The sequence below is a fragment of the Silurus aristotelis genome, assembly GCF_946808225.1.
Source record: "Silurus aristotelis genome assembly, chromosome: 6".
Lineage (NCBI taxonomy): Eukaryota > Metazoa > Chordata > Actinopteri > Siluriformes > Siluridae > Silurus > Silurus aristotelis.
This window is the reverse complement of record NC_139579.1, coordinates 3,984,977-4,011,133: the sequence shown is the minus strand read 5'-3', so window position 1 is coordinate 4,011,133 and position 26,157 is coordinate 3,984,977. Positions and strand designations below refer to the sequence as shown.

Below are 26,157 nucleotides of genomic sequence, written 5' to 3'. Positions count from 1 at the left end.
CCTACACACCATTACTCTGTCCTGGAGCAGTTATTCCTCTCAGTGGTCCCAGAAGAGGAGAAAGGAGAAAGATACTGGACAGAAGGATCGAATTGTGGCTCTGGGTAAAATATCCGAGAGTGTGAGGGGATGACGGAGAAGGCTAAAGAAAAGAAGGCATGCGATAGAAATTGAGCGGAACGAGAAATGGAAAGAAAAATAAAAAGCTCAAAGTCATTTCCATTGATTTATTGTGCAGAGGATTTTCATCCTGAGTGACTCAAATCTGTGCTCAGGATTGATTGAGGGGGGGCAAGTACACACAAATGAATTCCTATAAATGGATACAGGTTTGAGGCTCCTAGTGCAAGTGAAAGGAAAAAAGACAATTGTGTGCCTCTAACTTTGTGGTAACAGCTTGGAGAAGATTTGCATACGGCTGGAAAAGTCAGGTATCCCAATACTTTCGTCCATATAGTGTATCTGTTCACTTAATGTCTGAAATAAATGTCTTTTATCCTCCACTTATGCATTTATCCGACTACTATAATTTGAACTATATAAAAAATTGTGTGTCCTAGAAATGGATCTCCTTCACAAACGCTGAGGTCAGCATCTCAGAATCACAGACATCTTCAGATGATCTTCAGAGAACGGTTATCGACATTTGTCAAGAAAAATCCTTCGAATTCCAGAATACAGCTTAACCATTGAGGCTTAAATTCCTTGCTCAGGGTTTCAGCAGGGGGGTCTCTGGTACTTCAGGGATTTGACCTCACAGAGTCCTGGTCAGCTACCACTGGACGTGACATCTGTATTGCATCATAGGCACCAACATTTCCAATCTTTCTTTCTGAGAGTCACATAGAATACAGATTAACATTGCAGAGGTAGAGCTGCATCAAAAAAAGGTCCGGTTTTATATTTTCTTCTTTTTTTTTTCTCTACAAAGGCCTGCTTGCAAAAGCGAAGAAATAAAAGTCATCTGCACCATATTGAATTGCAGAACATCACATTTCTTTTCCATTGCATTGTGTTGTGTTGAATCGAATCGAAATCGGATTGGTAGCTGCGTCATATGTAGCTTTAATGTATCGTATCGTTGGATATGCCTCAGTTACGGAGATGCACACCACTGGTAATCCACTTTATATTCATTTGTCAAAGGCGTCCCCACAGCCAAATACATATTACATATCTCTGATTTTTCAAATTCCATATTAAAGCGAAATTGAATTGTACAAGTGCTTCACCAAACCGCGCTCGAATTTCAGCGATGAGCCTGCCATCGGTCTTAACGGAATAATGACCCTGAGAATACAGAGAATTCCTCAGGCATCAAGGCCTGGTTAGGAGCCATTTGGCTTCAGATATGGAGATTTCGAGTACTTAAAAATGTATAATGGGTAACAAAAAAAAAAAATCATATGATTTATGTGTTTGAGCCACGATGTGGTCAGTAAGTCTCGGGCGAAATATTAGAAGAGGGAGCAGCTGTTGAGCAGATGTGTGAGATGTGTGAGCATTTCCTTCTTCAAACAATACACACAAGACAAACTCATACTGATGCCTTATTTAATACTCATAGGTTGACCTGGTTACACCTTGTCAAAGGATTGTATCTTGGGTTCACACACACACACACACACACACACACACACACACACACACACACACACACACACACACACACACTGCAAGCTGAGCCTACCAGTATTGCAATAGTGGCTTTCTGCCAGGTAGTGCAACCTGTGAATGAGAAGGCTGCCCAGAGAAAAAAAAAAGAAACAAGAAGAAACAATACAATCCAGATCCTTCGATCCATCTCAGTGGGTCTCTGTCCCTCAGAGATGAAAGAGTCTTCATCTCAAGCTTCAATTTTAACTGCATTTGTTCAATGGAACAGCAATTTCTTTCCTTTTTTCTCTCTCATAAAAACAGCTACAAGACTTTGGTTAGCATTGCAGTGTGGCTCTCAGAATCAATTACAGTCAAAAGAAACCTGAACATTGAGTTCACTGTGTTAGCATGGAGAGAGAAAGCAGAGAACAGCACGACTCTGGCAAACTCCAAGCTTCCACTCATTTCCCAATCGCCAATTCTACAAACAGAGATACGAGCTGTAGTACCATGCACCCATTCCACATTTAGTCCATATTTCCTGTTATAATAACCTTCACTCTTCTGATGTTCCAATAGGATTTGGAGTAGGCATTTGAGATCATTCAGCTTATTAGTGAAGTGTAGGTGAGGTGAGGAGATCTGGGTTGCAATCAGCATTCCAATTTATCCCAAATCTGTTCAATAGGTTTGAGGTAAGAGCTCTATAGCAGGAGATCTTCCTTTCCAATCCATGTCTTTATGGAGATCGCTTTGTGCACACAAACAATGTCATGCTGGAACGGGTTTTGGTCTCCTAGTTCAAGTGAAGGGAAATTTTTTTGATCCATAGACAACCTATACAATTGTGTGCCTTCAACTCTGAGGTAACAGTTTGAGGAGGAATCACACACGGAGGGAATCGGCAGGTGTCCCAATACTTTTGCCCATATAGTGTATATTTACATTAGTCATTTTTGCTACTTTCAATTTGATACCTGCTAAAAATATTCATTTCAAATACCTCGGTCACTCCCTGCATCCGAGTCCTTAAAGTTACTTAATTTCAGAATTGTTATTAATATTTTCAAATATTGTGTGGAGTCAGACATTTCGAGTTACGAGTTACGTTTCGAATGACTGTTCGTACCATGAATTTTGTTTGTAAGTTGTTACTGTGTTCGTTATTGATTACGTATATCTCCTAATGATGTAAGAGCTATAAATACTATCAAATAAACAATAAAATATACTAAAACCAATCTAAATAATCGAAATGATCTATACAATATTTTGTATTAAGTAATAAAAAATAAACAAAAATAAAAATACATTTTTTAAGTGAATTTTCATTTTCCCTCCTTCGACTCTCCTCCGTTTTAAATAAATCATAGTACTTTGGATACTTAAGTAGATTTGAAGGCAAACACTTTTGTACTTTTACTCAAGTGAAGGTTTAAAGGGAGCATTTTTACTGTTACTGGAGTCATATTTTACCTACTATATCTCTACTTTCACTCAACTCAAACACAAAGATTTATAAAAAGAAATAAAATAAAAAAATTTTTATTACTTTAGATTTGTTTTGATTTTACTTTGGTGCTTAGACCCCTAAAAATAATAACTTTAATAATGTTGCTTATAGGTTCCACTGTAATAAAAGTAATAAAATAACCCTTGGTGCTGCCTTTAGGACCCCAGGAGGTACCAGGACCTTAATATGAGAAGCTCTACAAAATAGATACGATTTCATCCTCTTATTAAACATCAAACATTCAGCAACTTAACAATTTAACATTCTGATCCATAAGACACCAAAATAATCCACACTGTTATTAAATAAAACGAGGACACCTATTTTACATTCTACATAAGCAGTAGTACATTCACTACAAACAGCGAAGAAAAAAAAACTCTAAATGTAGTGTTTAATCGTATTTAAATGCATTGATTGACTCTATAGAACATAAGTGCATAATAACATCTTGGGAAAAGTTTAAGAGAAGAATAAACTCTCGTGTCACCTCTGATCACATTATACGCTCACATACAATAGAAGCAATTGGGCAGACAAATGCATTACTAGTCTTTTATTCCTCGTGTACCTGCTGAAATAAATGCGCTATTGTTTCCGCACAATGTTGTTTGATTTTGTCTCGCGCTCTCTAAATCGCAATTAGCTGTTAAGCTGGACCAGACAGCTAGCAATCACATGCAAAACACTACTAAACCTCTTTTAACTGCTGGTCACATTAGCATGTGGCTTGTAGATGCGTTTGCACATACTTCTGTATGGTTTTTGAAACACATTCATGTTCCATTTGTTTCTGTGCAACAAACTAGCTAAAGGGCAAAAACACACAAGAATAGGACAGTGAATGTCTTGAAGGGAAGGTGGACAGATGATTCGACATTTGTGTCTCTAACAGAAGAACAGGAGAGAAGATGTTAGCAGACTGCCTCACACCCACAGTCAAACATGGAGGTGGAAGCGTAATAGATTGGGGTTGTTTTAGAGCAGGAAACATTGGAGACTTATTCTGAGGGAAATGAACCAACATGGCAACCATTTGATATTTCAACACCATGCAATTCTATATGGACTAATGCGGCTAATTGAAACCAACTTCACAAAGCATCTATGATGGAATGTCCTCCCAGTCACTGCACCTAAATCCTATTGAACTGCTCTGGGATGAGCTGGATCACAAGTTCAGAAAAAAATCTCCAACTGGTAAAAAGCACCCTTTGCAAGTTTTACAAGAAGCACGGCAAAGTATTTCAGAAATAAAAGAAATGACCTGTCCAGATGCCAAGAGTGAATAAAGCCTATTTTGTGTGTTGAATAGACAAAAAAAAACAAAAAAACATGCAGGTGTCTTTCAATGCCTATAAAACACTTATCACACGTATCACAGACACTATAATGCTAAATATTTAAATCCCAATCAGTTTTGACCACTAAGCAAAGTGCCATTGATACAGACCTTCATTTCTAATTTACCACAACATTTTTTGTTTTATGTTCAAGCTGCTTAGACTTTTTCAGTATCTCCCTCTGTGAGCACTTTCAGTCTGATGAACTTGAACTGGAAGCAAAGTAACTGATTCTCACCTACATAATATCCTGAATTTGTCAGTAGGTTTATAGCTGTACTGCTGATACTTTACCGTTTCTATGCTTTTCTACTAGAAAACTAGAACTACATTAAAAGCAAAACTGCACCCAATATCTCATATCGTAGAGGATGTAACACAGAGCTGTTAAAATGCCTAGCAGCATCAGAAAAAATGAATGAAATCATTAGGAATATGAAAGAGAAGAGAGTCGCGGAGGGCAACAGCTGATCAAGGAGTCGGAAGAAAACCCAAATAGTTAGTTACACTCTATCATTAGTCATTTCTAAATTCTTGGTAAACTCACAGGGATGACATGATCAATCTTGTTAGGATATTTATGAGCATCTGCTGAGGGAAAATATAAATATGTTTATGAGAAAGCATCATAGCTGACTGGAAGCTATTTCCCCTTCTTACCACAATGCTGAAAATCATCTAGATGAATAGCTTCAGTTAATGTTCACAACTAAAATAGTTTTTCAGAATCGGAAATCTTTTTGGATTTTCATGCACAATCAATCTCATGAGGTGAAAAACTCAAAAACATCAAGTGAGCGGTAGTTCAGTAGACTGACATGCCCTATTAATGAGACAGAACTGAGAGAAATTTCGGTTTAAGCTAACGGAAAAGCTTCGGTAACTCGAACACCCCCTCCTTACATCTGTGACGAGGAGAAAAAGCAGCTCAAAAGCATCTCCAACCTTGATGCTGATGGACTACAATGAAAGAAGACTTTTGTGTACCTGAGTTTGGGCGAGCGTGATGCTTATTTTTGACATGACACATACCATAATTGTCTACATTTTTTTGTCACTGACCATGGAAAGTACGGTTCCACATCCTCTGGGTGACCATGTTACCCTGCGGCTTCTGTCCTGACTGGTTCATGGACTCGTTCAGGGCGTGAGAGTAGAGCATCACTCCGTCGTAAAAGCCTCCGGCTATTATGTTCATCTAAAAAAATAAAAAAAAGATAGAAGAAGAACAATAATGGTCAATAACCTAAACTGACTGCCTGGGCACCAGAGTTTAGTGGTCAAATGGATGAATTGCAGGTGATGTAATTTTTTCCGGCAGACAACTTAAAAAAAACGAAACAAAACAAAACAGTGGGTTTTAAATAAGATATTATATCTTCACTGAATATAAGCATGGAGTGCACATAACACTGTACACACTAAGAACACCCCACCAGTGGTAGTTCTATGGTTCCTATTCATTGTATGCAGTGATGGTAACATTTAGCTACCGTCAAACATTGTACATGTACAGTATATACACTATATTGCCAAATGTTTGAGGACACCTAGTCATAACTATGGTATGTGCTTTTTTGAGTATCACATTCCACTTTTAGTCCCCATTTCTCTTTTAATTCCCTCCACTCTTCTGGGAAGATGTTCCACTAGATTTTAAATTTTGTGTTTATTCAGACACAAGGGTGTCAGGTACTGGTGTCGGTGAGGTAAAAAATGTGCAGTCCGTGTTCAAATTCATCCTAATGAACTACATATGGTTGGGAAAGTCAGGTGTCCCCATACTTTTGTCCATTTAGTGTAGGTTTAATAGCAAATAAGTGTAAGGATAAACTAGGTGTATAAACCAGCAGCTGAATGTAATGTAAATGATTAGTCATTTATGAGAAACAAATAGAGTGAGCTAGCTATGATTGGAATTCAACATATTTATATATTTTTTCAGCAGATTTTTCTATCCATAGCTTTAGGTTTAAATAAGTTTAATCCACTTCTTCACGTCCACAACATTCTGGTGTTTCCTCATTCCCATGGCCCATTTGAATTCAACTAGTTCATGATATCCAAGAAGAACGAGTGCAGTGAAAATGTGATTTGACTACGAATATACTTTGAATCAAGCATGCTGTGTATATTGTGGTGTAGGTGGCATTAATTTGCAGATGTAAACAGTTAAAAACAGAAATAAAATAACGGATTGTGTAAGCAAAATGTTTTTCAAATCACTATTTACGTCTCAGTTTCCTTCCAATGCAAAAAACAAAACCATTTATAGATATTCAGCTATGTTAAACGTTTAACTATCTGACAATGTTCAGTTTGTCCACTGAACATTCAAATGTTTTGAATAATATCTGTATTAGCTAATATTCAGCGTTAACGGTCATCAGTTTAAGTACAACCCAAATTCCAAAAAAGTTGGAACACTGTGTAAAATGTCAACAAAAATTTATTAAAATTTTTAACTGAGAATATATATACCATTTTAAGGAGATAATAATGTTATTGTAAATTTAATGACTGCAAAAAGTCTCAAAAAAAGTTGGGACACGGCCATGTTCAACACTGTGTCACATCATGTCTTCTGTCCGTTTACATCTGGAAACTGAGGAGACCAGTTGTTGAGGTTTTGCGAGAGGAATGTTGACCCAATTGTGTCTGATACATGATTCCAGCTGCTCAACAGTTCTGGGTGTTCTTTGTTGTGTTTTTGGTTTCATGATGCGCCAAATATTTTTAAATGGTAAAAGGTCTAGACTGCAGGCAAGCCAGTCCATCCCAGTTTAAACATTTGATATGTGTCTATATTCTATTGGGAATAAAATATGGGTTTATGAGGTTTGCAAATAATTGCATTACACAGTGTGGCATATGTTTTGGAACCGAGGTTATAACCTGTCGAAGAGTTCGCTATTTATACGCTTTTTCTCATCGTTCTTTAGAGTCTCATCTGTCACTATGTAATTTTATATATATATATATATATATATATATATATATATATATATATATATATATATATATATATATATATATATATATATTTCTTTTTATCATCTCTTTCCCTCAGCTCACTGCCCGATTACATCAATGATTCAACGTTCCCGTTCCCTCATTCCCTCATGCCGGCACGCTTGTTTCCATTCTTAATCACTACTGATGAATGAGAAAAATATGGGAGATGACAGAACCCTGAAGGAAAACACACAGGGCTATTACTCAACTCCGAGTGGCTTCTGGATTGCCAACTTCATCGAAAACCTACTCGAGCTGGGGAAAACAAAAATGAAACAAAAAACCACCTATCCATTATTTGCTCCAGCAGCCGAAAAACTACAAGGGAGGTCAAGATTATATGTGCATTAATATCCAGGTGCTGAAAGTGGAACTGCCAAGCACACATCAATCTCACATTTGTTATTTATTTATTTATTTATGTAAGGCAACAGCTGGATTGAACTGAACATCCACATGTGGTTTACAGCAGGAGGGCCCATCTGGGGGTCTATATATCCAGAGCTCAGCGGGTTTTTTTTTGTTTTGTTTTTTATGTTCTAGCTCTCTCTCTCTCACACACACACACACACACACACACACACACACACACACACACACACACACACACACACACACACACACATTTACTTATTCATACTCACTTACTTATCCATTCTGTAATTGTATATGTATGCACATTCATTTGGGGTCTATTGTGAGTTAAACACAAAAACAATCATATACGGCTGTACCGTAAAATTATAAGGTTATACGATCGCTTCTATATGTTTCGGTTTCTATAGTAACAGCTCTTACACAGGGACTTGTATAGTGGAAGTTGCACATAATTTAAAGCTAATAATAAACTGCAAGGGTTCTTTTCATATAAGAGCACAGTGTGAGGTAAAAAGTTCTCTCACATGGTTTTCTTACTGTATTAAATCACAGGTTCCTCAGTGTTATACCAGGTCTGTTAGAGCTCCTCTGTACCAAACTGTACACTACATAGTCAAATTTCTGGACACCTGACACCATGTTCTCCAAACTTTTTAAAACACAGAATTGTAGATCATATTTTCCCATCACTGGATCCCAAACCTGGTCCAGCTTCCCAATGCTCCTGCATTGACTGAGCTCCATGAAGACATGGTGTGTCCTGCACAGACCTTTGACCTCTTCAACCCTGTTAAACACTTTCGGGATGAACTGCAACTGGAGCCTCTTCGTCTCATCTAACATCAGTAACCGGTTTTACTAATGCTCTTATAGCTGAATGATCACAAATCCCTACAGCTATGCTCCAAAATCTAGCGGGGGGCTTCCCAAAAGAGTGGAGTTTCTTATAGCAGCAATAGGATTCCAACAGAAATTTGATATTCAACTAGGTTTGATGGTTGCCATATAGTATATGTATATATTTTAAGTTTAAAATTGAATGTGTGTAGTAGATAGAAGGTTAAACTTGTGCTGTTATTATCATATTGTTTCACTCCTTATCTGTGTTTGCCGTTTTTCTTTGCTGAAGATACGAACGCAAGACTAAGTTTAGCATCAGCGGTTTCTGCACAACTTCGAGTGGAAGCAGAACAGCGGCGAATTGATGCTTCCACTCCTTGACAGAAAAAGCAGTGGAACTTAAAGGAGAGAGGGGGGCAAAGAAAGAGGTGCTTCCAAAAAGAGCAACTGGAGAGAGGAAGAGAGTGTGAGAGAAAGATAGAGAGAGAGAGAGAGAGAGAGAGAGAGAGAGAGAGAGAGAGAGAGAGAGAGAGAGAGAGAGAGAGAGAGAGAGAAAGAAATAGAGAGAGAGAGATAGAGAGAGAGGGAACGAAGGGGGAAATGAAAAAGTGAAGTTGCTATGGCAACTATAGACATCTGCTGCATGGACTCATGCACATTGAACATGTGTGTGTGACAGAGAGAAAGAGAGAGAGTGAGAGAGAGAAAGAGAAATAGAGAGAGAAAGAGAGAGTAAATGAAATGCAAATATATGGCAGAAAAGGAGACCTTAATGGAAAAGGTGAGTGAGAAGGGAGCAACAAGTACAAGTTTTAAGCCCAGGCTAAATCAGGATCATCATCATCATCATTACTTTCTATTTACAGTGTTAGCATTCGATTCTATCCACGGGATTACATTAAAACCTGGATTCACTGGTGCCACATATCAAGGCAGCCAGTCAATGCTTAAGACAAAGTCAGAGTATAATCTCACACAGGTTCGTTTAAGCATTTTAGAGAAGGCTGATCCCCTAGAATTTTCAGCCTGAACCAGAATAAGCCGACAGGACGGCCACAGAAACTCAATTTAACCTTAATAATGTAACATTAGTTAGTTGTAAACACCAGATGTGTTAAATTCTGTTTGTGAATCCTCGAACTCCAAACTTGATATGGCTGTTTTGACTTGCCGTATATATACAGTATATATATATATATATATATATATATATATATATATATATATATATATATATATATATATATATATATATATATATATATACACACAGTACAGACCAAAAGTTTGTACACACCTTCTCATTCAAAGAGTTTTCTTCATTTTCATGACTATGAAAATTGTAGAGTCACACTGAAGGCATCAAAACTATGAATTAACACATGTGGAATTATATACATAACAAAAAAGTGTGAAACAACTGAAAATATGTCATATTGTAGGTCCTTCAAAGTAGCCACCTTTTGCTTAGATTACTGCTTTGCACACTCTTGGCATTCTCTTGATGCCTACTTTGAAGAACCTAAAATATGACATGTTTTCAGTTCACTTTTTTGTTATGTATATAATTCCGCATGTGTTAATTCATAGTTTTAATGCCTTCAGTGTGACTACAATTTTCATAGTCATGAAAATAAAGAAAACTCTTCGAATGAGCAGGTGTGTCCAAACTTTTGGTCTGTACTGTATATATAATATGTATAAACTTTTGGTCTGTACTGTATATATATATATATATATATATATATATATATATATATATATATATATATATATATATATATATATATATAATATATATATATATATATATATATATATATATATATATATATATATATATATATATATAAATATAAATATATCAAATATATATACAGTGAGGAAAATAAGTATTTGAACACCCTGCTATTTTGCAAGTTCTCCCACTTAGAAATCATGGAGGGGTCTGAAATTGTCATCGTAGGTGCATGTCCACTGTGAGAGACATAATCTAAAAAAAAAATCCAGAAATCACAATATATGATTTTTAAACTATTTATTTGTATGATACAGCTGCAAATAAGTATTTGAACACCTGTCTATCAGCTAGAATTCTGACCCTCAAAGACCTGTTAGTCCGCCTTTAAAATGTCCACCTCCACTACATTTATTATCCTAAATTAGATGCACCTGTTTGAGGTCGTTAGCTGCATAAAGACACCTGTCCACCCCATACAATCAGTAAGAATCCAACTAATAACATGGCCAAGACCAAAGAGCTGTCCAAAGACACTAGAGACAAAATTGTACACCTCCACAAGGCTGGAAATGGCTACGGGGAAATTGCCAAGCAGCTTGGTGAAAAAAGGTCCACTGTTGGAGCAATCATTAGAAAATGGAAGAAGCTAAACATGACTGTCAATCTCCCTCGGACTGGGGCTCCATGCAAGATCTCACCTCGTGGGGTCTCAATGATCCTAAGGAAGGTGAGAAATCAGCCCAGAACTACACGGGAGGAGCTGGTCAATGACCTGAAAAGAGCTGGGACCACCGTTTCCAAGGTTACTGTTGGTAATACACTAAGACGTCATGGTTTGAAATCATGCATGGCACGGAAGGTTCCCCTGCTTAAACCAGCACATGTCCAGGCACGTCTTAAGTTTGCCAATGACCATTTGGATGATCCAGAGGAGTCATGGGAGAAAGTCATGTGGTCAGATGAGACCAAAATAGAACTTTTGGGTCATAATTCCACTAAACATGTTTGGAGGAAGAAGAATGATGAGTACCATCCCAAGAACACCATCCCTACTGTGAAGCATGGGGGTGGTAGCATCATGCTTTGGGGGTGTTTTTCTGCACATGGGACAGGGCGACTGCACTGTATTAAAGAGAGGATGACTGGGGCCATGCATTGCGAGATTTTGGGGAACAACCTCCTTCCCTCAGTTAGAGCATTGAAAATGGGTCGAGGCTGGGTCTTCCAACATGACAATGACCTGAAGCACACAGCCAGGATAACCAAGGAGTGGCTCTGTAAGAAGCATATCAAGGTTCTGGCGTGGCCTAGCCAGTCTCCAGACCTAAACCCAATAGAGAATCTTTGAAGGGAGCTCAAACTCCGTGCTTCTCAGCGACAGGCCGGAAACCTGACTGATCTAGAGAAGATCTGTGTGGAGGAGTGGGCCAAAATCCCTCCTGCAGTGTGTGCAAACCTGGTGAAAAACTACAGGAAACGTTTGACCTCTGTAATTGCAAACAAAGGCTACTGTACCAAATATTAACATTGACTATCTCAGGTGTTCAAATACTTATTTGCAGCTGTATCTTACAAATAAATAGTTTAAATTAAAATTAAAGTTAAAATTAAAAATCATACATTGTGATTTCTGGATTTTTTTTTTTAGATTATGTCTCTCACAGTGGACATGCACCTACGATGACAATTTCAGACCCCTCCATGATTTCTAAGTGGGAGAACTTGCAAAATAGCAGGGTGTTCAAATACTTATTTTCCTCACTGTATATATCATATGTCTAATAGTTGAATATATAGTATTTCACAAAAATCTTTTCAAGGGACATTACACTTGGATATATATTTTAGAGTAGTCAATGTACAGCATGTATAGCAGTACAGATTTACTGTCTTCTTAAAATAACTGTAAAACCTTCATTTCTATAGTATTGTCCCTTAAGAAGATACTAAAATGGTTGCTGAAATGTGACTGACTTTTGTGAGATAATGTATTTACAGATTATAGAATCTGTTCATTTAACATCTGGAATTCCGACAAAAAGTGGCTAAAAATATGTAAAGAGGAAGAAGAAATAAGTCTGCTATTATAGTGTGATGAGTATTGCAGGGTATTTCGAGTTGATGGTTTCCACCAGGAATCAGGAGACACTGCGTTCTGGGCTTCTTTTTTTTCTACCTGCCATTACATGACTCTGACAAACCAGCTACAAAAATGGTTTTCCTGACAGCCTGAAAAAGCCAAAATCTCCCAGCCTTGGCCTTCTCTCAGACTTCATGTCACCTTCGTTGGAAAAATAGACAAAGATTCTTCAGCTTTGAAATGCTTTGAAGTATTTTGAGCACCTTCTTTTGAAAACTTTTAAAATATGTTCTTTAACATATGTTAATTTAATTTAAGGGGTTAAATTCAAAAACCGTGAAGATGGATTTGGACTGAAATTAACATAAACAATTTGCTAAAGTGGCTTATGGGCTGTAACTGTCATGAACAGTTTGACAAATCAACAAATTGGTTTCCATCAACAGGGAGTTTTTCCTTGCCACATTCGCCACTGGTTTGCTCATTAGGGACAAATTTTAACTTATAAAGAACATTGTTATTTATTATTCATTAAGGAATTATCCATTGTTAAAAGTGGCATACAAATAAAAATGAATGGAATTGAATTGAAATTGTTGAAAATCTCTACTATAATGAACAACACAGAGACGAGAAAAGGTTTTCTCTTAATTCTGGTTCCTCTCAAACTTTCTTTTTCCCATAATTGTATAGGGACTAATCTGAGATACCAGAAAATATATATTCATATATACATTTATTTAATCCCGTCTGTTTTAGGACAATTTAAAGCTCTACACAAATACAAAAAGTATACACATTGTCAAACTTTCAGATTTTCAAAAAGCCTATGACATATGTTTCCCATCTAACTTTGGATTGATATATACTTTTCAGAAATAATTTTTCGAATTTAATATTTTTTAAAGTTAGTTAAACATTAATTGTATATTAAATTTTACCTTTCAACTTTTCTGTTAATTGCGTTTTGCTCCGAATGTGTTATTTGTTCCTTGTTTTGACATCTAAAGCACTTCGAGCTAAAATTCATTATTATTTTTATTATTAATAAAATTAGTCTTAATGACTGCTTATACCTGACTAGTGGAAGAGGCTTTAAAAATATCTATGCAAATGTCGTTGTGTTTTAAAACTGTTTATTAAATTTGTAACTCAAAGTATTAGTCACAAGATACTGAAAAATGTAATATATATTGTAAAATTTCTTCATATAAAAATCCTGTAAAAAGTTTTGGATTCACTGCGACTTTAATGTTTTTTGAAGGAAGCATCCATGTTCCTTTTGTTCAAATGCACTAAACGAGATCATTTAACTGTAAAAAGAGTTTCCTTCGACCAAACAAATACATACATTTACAGATGTTACACTTTATTTTGAAATTATTATTACTATTATCTCCTTTTTTTAACTCAATATCTATTACCCTGGTATGTATGATTACTAGTATCGGCTCTCCACACATCGTACGTGGTTTCTATGAAATGAATTATAAATAAAGTTTACATTTTAAGCAGGGCTCATGTACGCTGCGTTCATTAGCTTTTTTATTCACAACAGAAGAAGAAAATGTGCCTTCATTCCTTTTTGTTTATTTTAAATAGAAAGCAGAAAAGGGAAAAATCTGCTTTTTATTGTTTGTAAATACACAAAAAAAGAAAATGACTTTCCAAAGTAACATCCAAACCTGGAGGTAAAAGTAAATTTTCACTGGCGGTCTTTTCTAAGGAAGAAATGTCCATTTAAATATTATGATACAAATTAGGGTAACTTACTGTATTCAGAGATTGCAGACAGTATAGTAGAACATGGGTTTTATATATAAGGTGGGGTGGGGCAGGGAAGGGCAGGATGGGCTTATTCTGAAATGTGCACAGAATACCAATATAATAAGAGGAAATGTGTCTGACTCCATTTACTGTTATTCTCTCTTGCTTTTGAAAAGCACATAGTGATCCATATGAACCTCTTGGAGTGAAGCCAGAAGGTTTGATGAAGCCACTGATAGATAATGTGCCCATGGTCGGTTAGTTATTTTACATCCAAGTTGTTTAAAAGTACCAGAAAACCAAGTAATTGGTTAATAAACCAAGTGTATTTAAAATATTTTCAAAATCGGAAACTGAGGAATGCAACAAACATGGACCAAAAGGTTGGTGTTTACTGAAAAAACTGATTAATTCTCATAGTTCAGTTTCTACAACCAGATTTATCAAGAAACGTCTAACGATCACAGTCTATGGTCATTATTTATGGACTGACTAGCATAAAAATAATGTGAGGTAAAGATGTGTGATGAAATAACAATCAACACTGTGCTATTTTTATTGCTAACTAGCTACGTACTAGCTAGTCTGACTGACTGAGAGTTAAGACTGCACATGGACACTAAACAAATCCGATATACATACATAGGCAATGCTATAGTTTATTACATCACACCCTTTTGAATGGATCCGACTTAAAAAAGCTGAACCATTTAAAGTAAAAACATTGAAGCTAATGCTATCACGTAGATTCAGCCATTTGGGACGCGGATGACATTTTAGTAAGAGACCTAATGAGACATGCCTGAGCATATGGAACAGAACCCGAGTAATAAGTGTCAGAGAAAATGCGGCTCGTGTCATGATCCCTACACACGTGACACAAATCTGGACCTGCTTCATCTCATTGTCATGTCACATTTCCACCCTTGTGTCTCAACATCAGGCAAGCGCTTATTCCCCCGTCTGTATCGCACCTGTGTCATCTCTGATTACTTCATTCTTTACTCCTGATTGCCATTCCAATTTGTGTCCGTGACTTTAATTGACCTTGATTTGTTCAAATCCCTGCGACTTTAATTAAGTATCCCGCATCGGAGGCCTCATGCCTGCTTACCAACACTTCCTGTCACTTCATTACCTGCATTTCTTTCCTCAGCTGTCTTACTTTCCTGCCCTTACTCCCTTGTTTCCTGTAACGGCTGCCACAGCTCCAGACTCCCACGCTCATTCGGTCGGAGCCACTCTCGACTAATTCGACATCCGCCATTCGATTCTGTCTCATTAATAATAAACAAATGCTGCCTCTGCAAATCCTTATAGACAAAAAGCATTCCTGTCGAATATGAATTAAGAGCCACTGGCTATGGAAAACCACATTTCACACAGGCATAAGATTAGACGCTGACCCTCAGAACACTGTATAATTGCATGTTGTAATTTATATACCCCTCATTTATTTAAAATGATTGTAAAGCGCGTCGGCGACGTTATAACAGACAGATTTGAAGCCGCAACTCTGCGTTTGAGAAATGTTCTAATGAAACGACAGGCAAATCCAAAATGTAAATAAAAGTCAGGCGATTAGCAGACAACAGGACCGAAACAGTAGCAAATGCCGATACCAGATCGTAAACAAAATATCAAACATAGAAAAACAAGAATTGTAATGACTGTGATCAAGGCAAACAGGGCGTATTCTTATTTGAAGAATGATGGTGGTGTTTCTCATTAGAAGCTAGGTACTCGCGAACGTGAACTGTAAAAGGATAAAGTATGATGTGTTCACTTATAATTAATAAAAGATATGGCAAATAACAAATTGCTGTAGTAAAAAATGCTTGGGGTAATATTGTAATCAACCTGGGTTTTTGAATCTATTAAAACAGTCATTTCTGTTATAATAATTTTAACAAACCTATTACATATTTAATTTGATATACACTCTGAATTAATACATTTGGTGAATACGTACTTGATAATTAAATTCATAAGTGAGGGAAAAGTCATTTGAGGGCCTGCTCACAAAGCACTTCATTAGGATTTCCATTAGTGCTTCTGACCAGGGTAAAATCTTCTCTTTATAAAGATATTTTCATGATTTAAAAACAGACAATTTTGCTTAAAAAAACCCTAAAACATATATAACCAAAAGTATTTGACTTTTCAGGACCATAGCACAGAATGTGGTTCTTCCCCAAACTGTTAACACAAAGTGGGAGCCAAATAACTGTATAGGATTTCTTTTGATGTAGTAGCATTAGATTTTCTAGAAGACCCAAACCTGTGCACAAATCCAGCTCCAGGAAGAAATGCTTTACATAGCATGGAGTGGAAGATCTCCTGCTATAGAGTTTAGAACCCTATTGAACACCTCTGGGATAAAGGTGATTGCTGACTGCACTCCAGGCCTCCTCACCTCACCTACATCACTAACTGGTTTTACTAACACCCTTGTGGCTGGATGAGCACAATTCTCCACACAAATCTAGTGGAACATCTTCCCAGAAGATTGGAGGTTATTATAACAGCAACATGAGGGATTAATGTAGAATTGAATGTTCAAAAAGTACATACAAATTCATACAGTCTCTCAATAAATGGGTGTATAAAGGAATGTACTTTTCCTCATAAATCATACAATATTGCAATTCGATACTGAATACACACATGCAAACGTTTTGTAGACATTTAAATATCCTTAAAGCTCATAGGAATGTAGACATTGTGATGTACACATTTGTAGTGTAATTGTAGTGTAATCAGTGCAACGCAAAATAAAATAAAACAATGTACGCCAAACTATAAAAAGCACATGCCATGTTTACAAAGATTGTCACACAATATCACAAAATCCACTGCAAATGCTACAAAGGAAATTGATTCAATGACATTTATTTCTTCTGATGTTCTGTTTCAGCGTATGCTGAAGGAACACACAGCGCTGGAGCCCGAATAAAGTAACGCCAGAATATTTCTCAACGTTGGCCTCCTGAAGGGTTCAGATCTCTGGGAAAAACAAAGAGCCATTGTGTTCCCTGTGGAGGTGTCGAATGGAGCCAATGGGCAAAAACCCTTCAGGTCTGGCCTGATGTTTCGGGTTAATATGGAGTGCTTGGAAGACACACCAAGAACGGGAGAGATGTAACATTACTTTGAAACCGAAATAAAAATGGTTTAATACAATCTCCTAGTCTGTTTATGCCTCCAGTTTCCAACAGACATTTCCATTGTTAACATTTTTGCCCATGAAAAGACTTTTTTTAAGCTAGATTTAAAAAAAACAAAAAAAAACAACAACTATATCCCGCTTTAAGCTCGCATATACGAATTGAGGCGCTTTTGCTAGTTCATTAAATAAAGAAGTCAACATTTAGTGGGGTTTCTTTTTTTCTAAAAGCCTTGGCAGCTTTTAAGGCTATACTCATGGTGAACGCAAGGATTATTTATACAAATATTAAACTTAATAAGATGCTTAATATTAATTTTTTCCAAAAACCTCATTACAAAATTGTTTAAAAACCTTTTCGAAAGTATTAACAGTAATAAACGAGTTTTTCTAAGTGGTCGAAGTATTACAGTCCAGCAAAATATGTTTAATGGACTTTGCACAGGACAAACAGTTTGAGGAATTTTCTCCTGATTATTAAAAAATGCGTGTTAGATGCCACCCTTATAACAGCATGCTCTAAAGCGTTTATTCCTTTTGTACCACGACAATTTGACTGCTACAAAGGGCTGACACTGGAGACTCCTTCCAATTCGTTCCAATTTGTTTATGTTGCTACACAAGTCCCTGTCTACACTGTTGCTATGGAAACAATAATATATTAAAGCAAGTGAGTCAGGATAAGCCTGTCATTTTTGTCACAGTTACTAAACTGGTAAAGAAAACGAAGCAATTCACTGGTGTATACAGTAATAACCATTATTTAGACTTAACCAGTGGGAGGTGGGAACTCAATGCTTAAGGCTCTGGGCTACTGACAGGAAGTCAGGGGTTCAAGCCCCAGTATCGCCAAACTGCCACACTTGGTGACCCTGTGCACTGACCCCAGCCTGCTGACATCGCTGGGATGTGTGAAGAAAGAACTTCACTGTGATATAAAGTATATGTGACAAGTATAAAGCACTTTTTTCTTTTCTTTTCTTTTCTTTTCTTTTCTTTTTTTTCTTTTCTTTTCTTTCATTTCTCTTTCTTTTCTGTTTATTTCCAAATGATTTTAATTATGTCGCATAGTCTCATTACTGAAATGAGCTTCCAGTCCGGTCTGGGAACGGTTGCCAGATCCTGGCAAAATACCTTCCTGCTTGTATAAAATTGTAGACTTGCAAATGTTAAAAGAAGGTTCCAAACTATGTCACAGTTCAAGTCTGCTTTATTCTCATAATCCCTCTTGTTTTGCTGAGTGATACATAATAATAAATTATACAAGCTGACCCATGAGAAATCGGTAAATTGTGCTCAGGCTGAAATGATTCATTGTGTATTAGAATTTAAAAAAATATGAGCAGGACAGGATTCACTATAAATCTTATACATGAGGCAGGAAGGTCAGTCGTTTTTTTTTGTCTATTCATTTACTATATAACCATTAAAGAGTCTCCTCTTTAAAAAAACAAGCATCCCTCCTTACATAATAATTTTAAAACATATGCGCTATAAAAGTCTCTACAAATTGACATGATGCACCATGCTTTTGAAAAACCTTGCTCAAACCCCCCCAGACACCACCCCCCACTATCCGTCAGTAAATATAGTTCCTTCCAACATCTCTGTAAAAAGGAACACACCTGTACAGCACAATGGCTCAGTCAGGATGAACCTTTAAGTTCCCGGAAACCATTTTTATAAAATATAGAGATTTGAATATACTCCTAATACTTTAGAAACCAATCACAATTTTCTAGCAAGTTGTCAGACAACATTAACCATGATTAACAAACGTCAAAAATAAATAAATGAATAAATATTGTACAGATATTTGGCTACATTTCCTCTCATCGCTAAAGCTTTCTCCTGTTTTCACTTCTAATTCTTATTCACTTTCATCCTTAACAATTCCATGCTTACCAGCGAGTCATCCATGCTGAAGTTGAACATTTTCTTGGCATCTGTCTTCAATCGGGACACGAAGGTTTTGTATTCTGCATTCTGCGGCTCTCTGTAGGTCAAAATCTTTACACTCTGAGAAAAAAACGAACAAAGAAAACCAAAGTAAAATGTACTGTATGTGTAAGATTTTGAGAATATATACATATTCTCTCTATATATATAGATATGCCAAAGTCTGGTGGAACATCTTTGTAGAAGAGTGGAGGTTATTATAACAGCAAATGGAGACTAAATGTGGAATGGAATGTTCTAAAAAAAAAAATCACATACGAATTTTATGAATATTATATATCTCAAAACAGAAGATGAACATGAACAAAATAAGTTCAGAACTGACCTTCCTATGGTCCCCTCACTAGATGTAGTGAAAAGAATGTATAAAATATTTGCTTTATGTATTTCTGAGCATCTTATTACACTGTTGTCTGGGTGTCCGACCAGCACCTTCACTATTAATCAAAGAAACTGTTCAGGAAGTCTGTTCAGGAGGGTTGTGTTTGTCATTCACCAGTGCTGAGCCCAATCAGTTCCAACAAGTAGGTCTCTCCCAGCACAGAGCATGTCAAGCAGCCTCCCACAACACCAACCCTGACAGGCGAAGAAATAAATAAACTACTGTCCATAAATAATAATAAACATTATTTAAAAAAATCAAGCTGGTTTGTTCTTAACCATTTCTCTTAACCGTTTTTCTTCCAGATGTCCAGACACACACACACACACACACACACACACACACACACACACACACACACACACACACACACACACTCCATTTTCTTTTTAAACTCAGCATCTTGCTGTCCTCAGTGGAAGTCTACCAGCTGGAAATGACAGAACAAAGCGCTTTTACCATCCTCCTGGCTCTCATCACACACACACACACACACACACACACACACACACACACACACACACACACACACGCCCATAAAGACCTCTTCTGCTGTACACCACTTACATCTTTATTTATGCGCACAGTATATAAAGGAGAATCTAAGAAGCTGAAGCATGGCCTTGCAAAAGATAAGATAAAAAAAGACAAGTGCCAAAAGCGCTTTAAGGAATTCATAAAAAGTATCATTACATAAACAGGAATGATGATGGAGATGAATTCTGACTGATAGCAGACATCTTCACTTACAGCATTTCACACAATTGAGTACACCCCTCACATTTCAGCAAACATTTTAGTATAACTTTATCCATCTCTTCCTAAGGCGTAAACATGTTCAGAGCTGGAAAAGCTACCCTGTGTTCTCACTTACTTTATCCATTTGTTTTATTTCTTGCTCAGTTCCTGACCACCTATTTGGGATTGGGCAATTTGGAATGCCCAGACGTGTACAGACGTGAATAAAAAGCTTACTAAAACAAACATCTACAGTGTCTGATCAGGGACTAGCTAATGGTCTACAGAATCCACAAGAGCCTAGAGGTCATAGGACAAAGATAAACAACGATTAACGTGTTCTGGCGGTTGGTTAAGGCTATTAGTTGGTTTACATTTTCTTGTAAAACAGACTACACTACTTAAGCCAAAAGGAATATTCGAGAAAGAAGGATTTGCCAATTGACCAATCTTCAACAAACACCAAAGTCTTGACTTCTGGTTTAGGCTACATACAGAACAGATACAGGAATTTACAGACACAGATAAGTGGCATTGTGTTCCACCTCAAGTGGAAAGTTATAAGCTCTGACTCATGAATGACACCAGGGGCCAAACTTCTGCCCAAAGTGTATAACTCTCAAATCCTCAGCTTGGTGTATAGATTAAATCCAGACTCCCCTGTTAGTGTACCTGGATAACTGTTTGCCAAACTGGCAAAGGTCACCAAATGCAAATCCTTGTGCTCGGTATGCCTTTATTAACAATTTAAATCAGAAGACTAAGCCTCCCAGCGGCGTTCAAGTAGTGTTTTAGACACGTCTACGCTGCTCAGAGTGTCATACAGCTCCCTGGGGTGAAACTTGCGATCATTTGAATCAGCTTGGAGCTTGTTAATTGCTAAACAAAGACCGGCGTCCGTTTTAATCATCGGGAAATCATTAGGAATTATAATGAATAAATGATAAAGGCCAAATTTTTTACATGTTTATTATACGCATCGACGTTCTGCGGCCCATGACTACTGCAGTGTCAAAGATAGATTTGACATAGAAAAAACACACGACATTGTGTGTGTGTGGTTATAAGGAAATATTTAATAATGAAGTCGTCCGATTGGTTTCTGCATTTTAATCTATAACAAAGCGATGCATTGTTCATTCGGATGATGATTAAGACTCTCAATCTTTGGTGAACCAGATGTCTTTGGATCCCACCAAATGAAGAATGAGTGAAACCGCTATTAAAAACACCAGACATTAAAAGCTGACTCACTTTAAAGGCTTCCTTGACAATGCGATCGTCTGCGTCTCCTTGAGCCCATGGCTTAGCCGGACTTCTCCGCACACTCTCTCCAAACAGATCGATGAAGAAAAAGACGTATTCCTCCTGGGGAAGCCGCTGCTTCCTGAACTGCACCATCAGCTTCCTGAACGTCTGCAGCTTACAGCAAACGTACACAACTGGGTGCAGAGAAAAACATTTGTCTTTATACAGGGCATGAAAGGAAGATGACATGATTTAATAAATAAAGATAAGCAAGAATTGCTTTCGAATAATTTGACTCATTTCATTCAATTCTTATTAGGTTTGTGAATCGTTTTGCTCCTTTCTAAATATTGATGCATTTCGAAAAAAACAAACCGAACAGTTTATCAAGCTTAAAATGAGTACAATCTTTAAAAAAAAAAACAGACACCAGACTTTTCAAGCCATATCAGAATCAGAAATAGCTTCTAGTGCAGGAGAAAGTTCATGTAAAACAGACAATTAAATAATGCACTATATACAGAAGTAGAAATATTCATTCATTCATTTTCTCCCGCTTATCCGTAATTCGGGTCGCGGGGCAGCAGCCTAAGCAGGCCCCCGCCTTCGACTGCTGCCCAATCCTCACAGCACCGTCCCTTACGGTCCCTCCTGCAGGTGGTGAGCCCACGGGAAGGAAGTAGAAATATTGTTTAAATAAATGGACAGATATTATTTACAAGTGTGCAGTTTCCAAATTGACTATTGGATTATATGTATAAATTGTCAGTTATGATGGAAAATGTGTAGTTATGAATATTTTAATTGTTCATGCTGACATATGAATCTTATGGTCAAGTGTCCATAAACCTTGCTGATATATGTTTAATAATCCTTCATAATAACACATTACCAGTTGTGTTTTTTTGTGTTATTAACAAAATATAGTGAGGTGACAGAAAAACTGTTTGTAGCTGCTGTAACATAAGTGGTAATGAGAAAGAAATAATTTTGCATAACATTTATTATAATGTAATTGGGATTACAAAAAGTTGCTTGTTAGTAAAAAACGTTTTACTTTACTGTAAAATACCATAATGTATAATTTTTTACATTTATCTTCAGGGAAATCTTTTAGTTTAGGAAACATAGCTCTGTTTATGTACTCTATAGTAAAAAAAAGACATCTCTAAGGTTTTCCCCAGACTGCCACACATGTCCCAGATTTAACCTGAGTCATGGTGGAAATAGAAGTCTAGTGATTAAACCCGTCTGCACAGTTAAAAGCTCCAAGATGGTGGGGAGGATTAATAGATGACATTTCTGAACTTTTCTCTTCTGTTCTTTCACTCTCTTTTTGCACTTTCTAATTACAAGCAAACCAAAGATGGACAAACTCTTTTTATTATTTCAAGCATCTTTCCTACTCAAAATTTCTGAGCCACAAAATATATACTCTGTATAGGAAAAAAATTGTGGACACCTGACCATAAGATTGGGATGATTTCTAAACATCCCATTCCACATTTAGTGCCCATTTGCTGTTAATAAGAACCTCCACTCGTCTGGGAAGATGTTCCACTCAATTTTAGAGTTTGCTTGTGGAGATCTCATTCAGCCACAGGTCAACTCAGGTACTGATGTATGCGAGGTGAGGATTCCTGGGTTGCAGTCAGCATTTCAATTCGGTCCAAAGGTGTTCAATAGGGTTAAGGTCAGAGCTCTATAGAAGGAGATCTTCCACTCCAACACATTTATAGGATATATTTATCTAGCTGGCTTTGTGCACAGGTGCACTGTCATGCTTGAACAGGTTTGGTTCTCCTAGCTGAAGTAAATCCCATTTTCTAAGACATCCTATATAATTGTGTGTCTTTGACTTTGTGGTAACAGTTTGGAAAAGAACCAAATGTTGCTGGAGACATGAGGTGTCCCAATACGTTTGTCTATATACAGCTACAAAAATTTTTTTTTCTGTGGTAGGTCTTAAAATAAAAAAGTTTTTCTTCACTTGACGTCACATAAAATAAAGTCTATATCATATATAACCAGCAATACTTCAATCTTCCAATGAAACACCACAGCCAGCCACCAGTGTTTCCAGGTATTAGATGACAAATCTGACTACCATATAAGAGATGAAATGAAGGCCTCTCATCCCCCTTCTTGCTAATTTCCCTGTCACACATCCTGTCACCTGCTTTTATCTCCTCTGTTCAAGTGTGGCTCTGAAAGCACCCATTACTGCGCAGTTATTTCGTAAATAATTGATCAGTGAGAAGTTCCATCTGGCAAACACACTGCTTAGGCTGCACCTGCTTCCGTACATTTTTTTCTTATTCAAGCGCAAGCATATAAAAACAGATTTCTTCCACGCAGCAGCTGATTTACTGCACTGCCCGCATGCTTTACTTACACAACTTAAATGCACAGCTTTTTTTCCTGCTTAGAAACTGCGTAACTAAGCAATAAAAATGCCTCTAAAAGCTATTATGAATGTGTTCTCCTCTATCTTTGGGACGCATTCTTCTTTTGAGTACGAGTAGAATTTTGACAGCCGGGTTGGAAATGTTTAAATTTTTTTCTCTCCATGGTAAAAGATTTTTATTCGTGTGCAAACTCTTATTTATACCACAGGGAAAGAGGACGTGGTTACTGAGAACAACGAAGCGTAAGCAAAATAAAAAAATACGAAAAAATAGACAAATTATCTACAGTATTTTCATTTTTATACTGTTTATTTAACTATTCACTGATTAATTAAATGAAATGAAAATAAAAATATAAAGCATTTAGGTTTTATATGTGCTTTGTATTGCACTATGCGAACTAAGCAACATAAACTGAGGTTAATAAAATATTCTGTGAACTGGGTTTAGCTCAAGTAGGTTATTCGTATGAGTATCAGTACTGACAAGTAGCAAAAGTATGTAGTCATGTTTAAACATGGTCAAACAAAAAAAGCTTAAAAAAAAAAACCACACAAAAAAAGAATTATTGAAAGTATATGGGGGGGGGGAACATACACCATTGGGTGCATCATGAAACAAAAAACACAACAAAGAACACCCAGAAGTGTTGAGCAGATAGAATCCTGTTTCAGACACATATGGAAAAATATCCCTCCCAAAACTTCAGCAGCTACATCTCCTCAGTTCCCAGATGTATACAGACAGAAGATATGAAGGTTTTTTGAGACCTGTTGCAAATTCAAAATGACCTTTTTTTATATATTCTGTGACCTGAAATTAACTGATGTATGTTACTCATATCAGTATCACACGCATAAAATTATGTAGTCATACTTATACAGGGTCAAGAAAAAGCAATAACAATGAATATAAAAAAAAACTAATAAAAGACAATTATTGTTATAGTCTATTGTAGGGTTTTAAACACCAACACAAGTTTTCCAGAATATAAGGGGTTAATTGTCCCTATATGTTACGAAGGAAGAAGTTTGATCCAGAATCTAGAAACTTAGACAAAAGTCAAGGAACATTGAGAATGTTTTGAGATTGTTAATGTAAAAAAAAAATCTATTAATCTACATTATGTGTAAATAAGTATCGAGACACCTGACTTTTTCCAGCCGCATGTGATTCTTCTCTAAACTGTTACCGCAAAGATGGAGACACAATTGTATAAAATGTGTTTGGATGCTGTAGCATGAAATTTTTCCTTTGAACGTGGAGACCCAAATCTGTTCCATCATGACAATACCTCTGTAAACATGAAGATATGCTTTACATGGGCTGGAGTGGAAGATCTTCATTGGTCTGCTATAGAGGTCTGTCCTTAACCCTATTGAACATTTTTGGGATGAATTGGAACGGTTTGAGGACTAAATGTCGAATTAGATGTTCAAAAAGCACATATGAATCTTATGGTCAGGTTTCCACACGTTTTGACGTAGTTTGCTTTAGTTATATGTATAATATCTTGGGAATGGCACTGAAAAAAAAAAGAAGAAGAAACAGACTAATTTTACAAAATTGTTGTTTTTTTAACTAGAGAAAATCTAAACACACCAAAAAAAAAGAGGGGGGCTCCATAATGACTTCATAAAGAAATGCCTTGGTCTTGCAAATATTACATTTTTTTTTTTTTTACATTTTGCCCTTTCCATAAAGTTGGTGCTTTAATTGCTATCTCTTCTGTAAATAAAAATAATTGCGGGTCCATGGCACCCTTCTATAATCTCAACCCGCTCTTTTAACTATAATAACAGGCTTCCTTTAAAAAAAGACCTTTAAAACACCCCAGTGGATGAATTCTAAACATGAATGGAGACACTTAGAAACACATCTGGAGGCTTGCCATTTTAATTGGCTTAATAGGGGAATTTAGCTCACAAACTTCCTGTCTTTAGCACAGACTCGTAGCTGGTCAATTGATTTTCTTTTCTT

The 26,157-nt window shown here is 36.6% G+C and overlaps 1 protein-coding gene across 1 annotated transcript in view; it reads right to left on the bottom strand.

The window, feature by feature from the left end:
- npr1a (natriuretic peptide receptor 1a) overlaps positions 1 to 26,157 on the bottom strand; it is an 86,515-nt gene that overhangs the window by 39,797 nt on the left and 20,561 nt on the right. The window contains exons 4-6 of the mRNA XM_083544265.1: positions 21,776 to 21,963; positions 19,348 to 19,461; positions 5,518 to 5,653 (exon numbers count right to left, since the gene is read on the bottom strand). Of these exons, the coding sequence (XP_083400391.1) occupies positions 5,518 to 5,653; positions 19,348 to 19,461; positions 21,776 to 21,963 (438 nt within the window). The remainder of the gene's footprint in view (positions 1 to 5,517; positions 5,654 to 19,347; positions 19,462 to 21,775; positions 21,964 to 26,157) is intronic.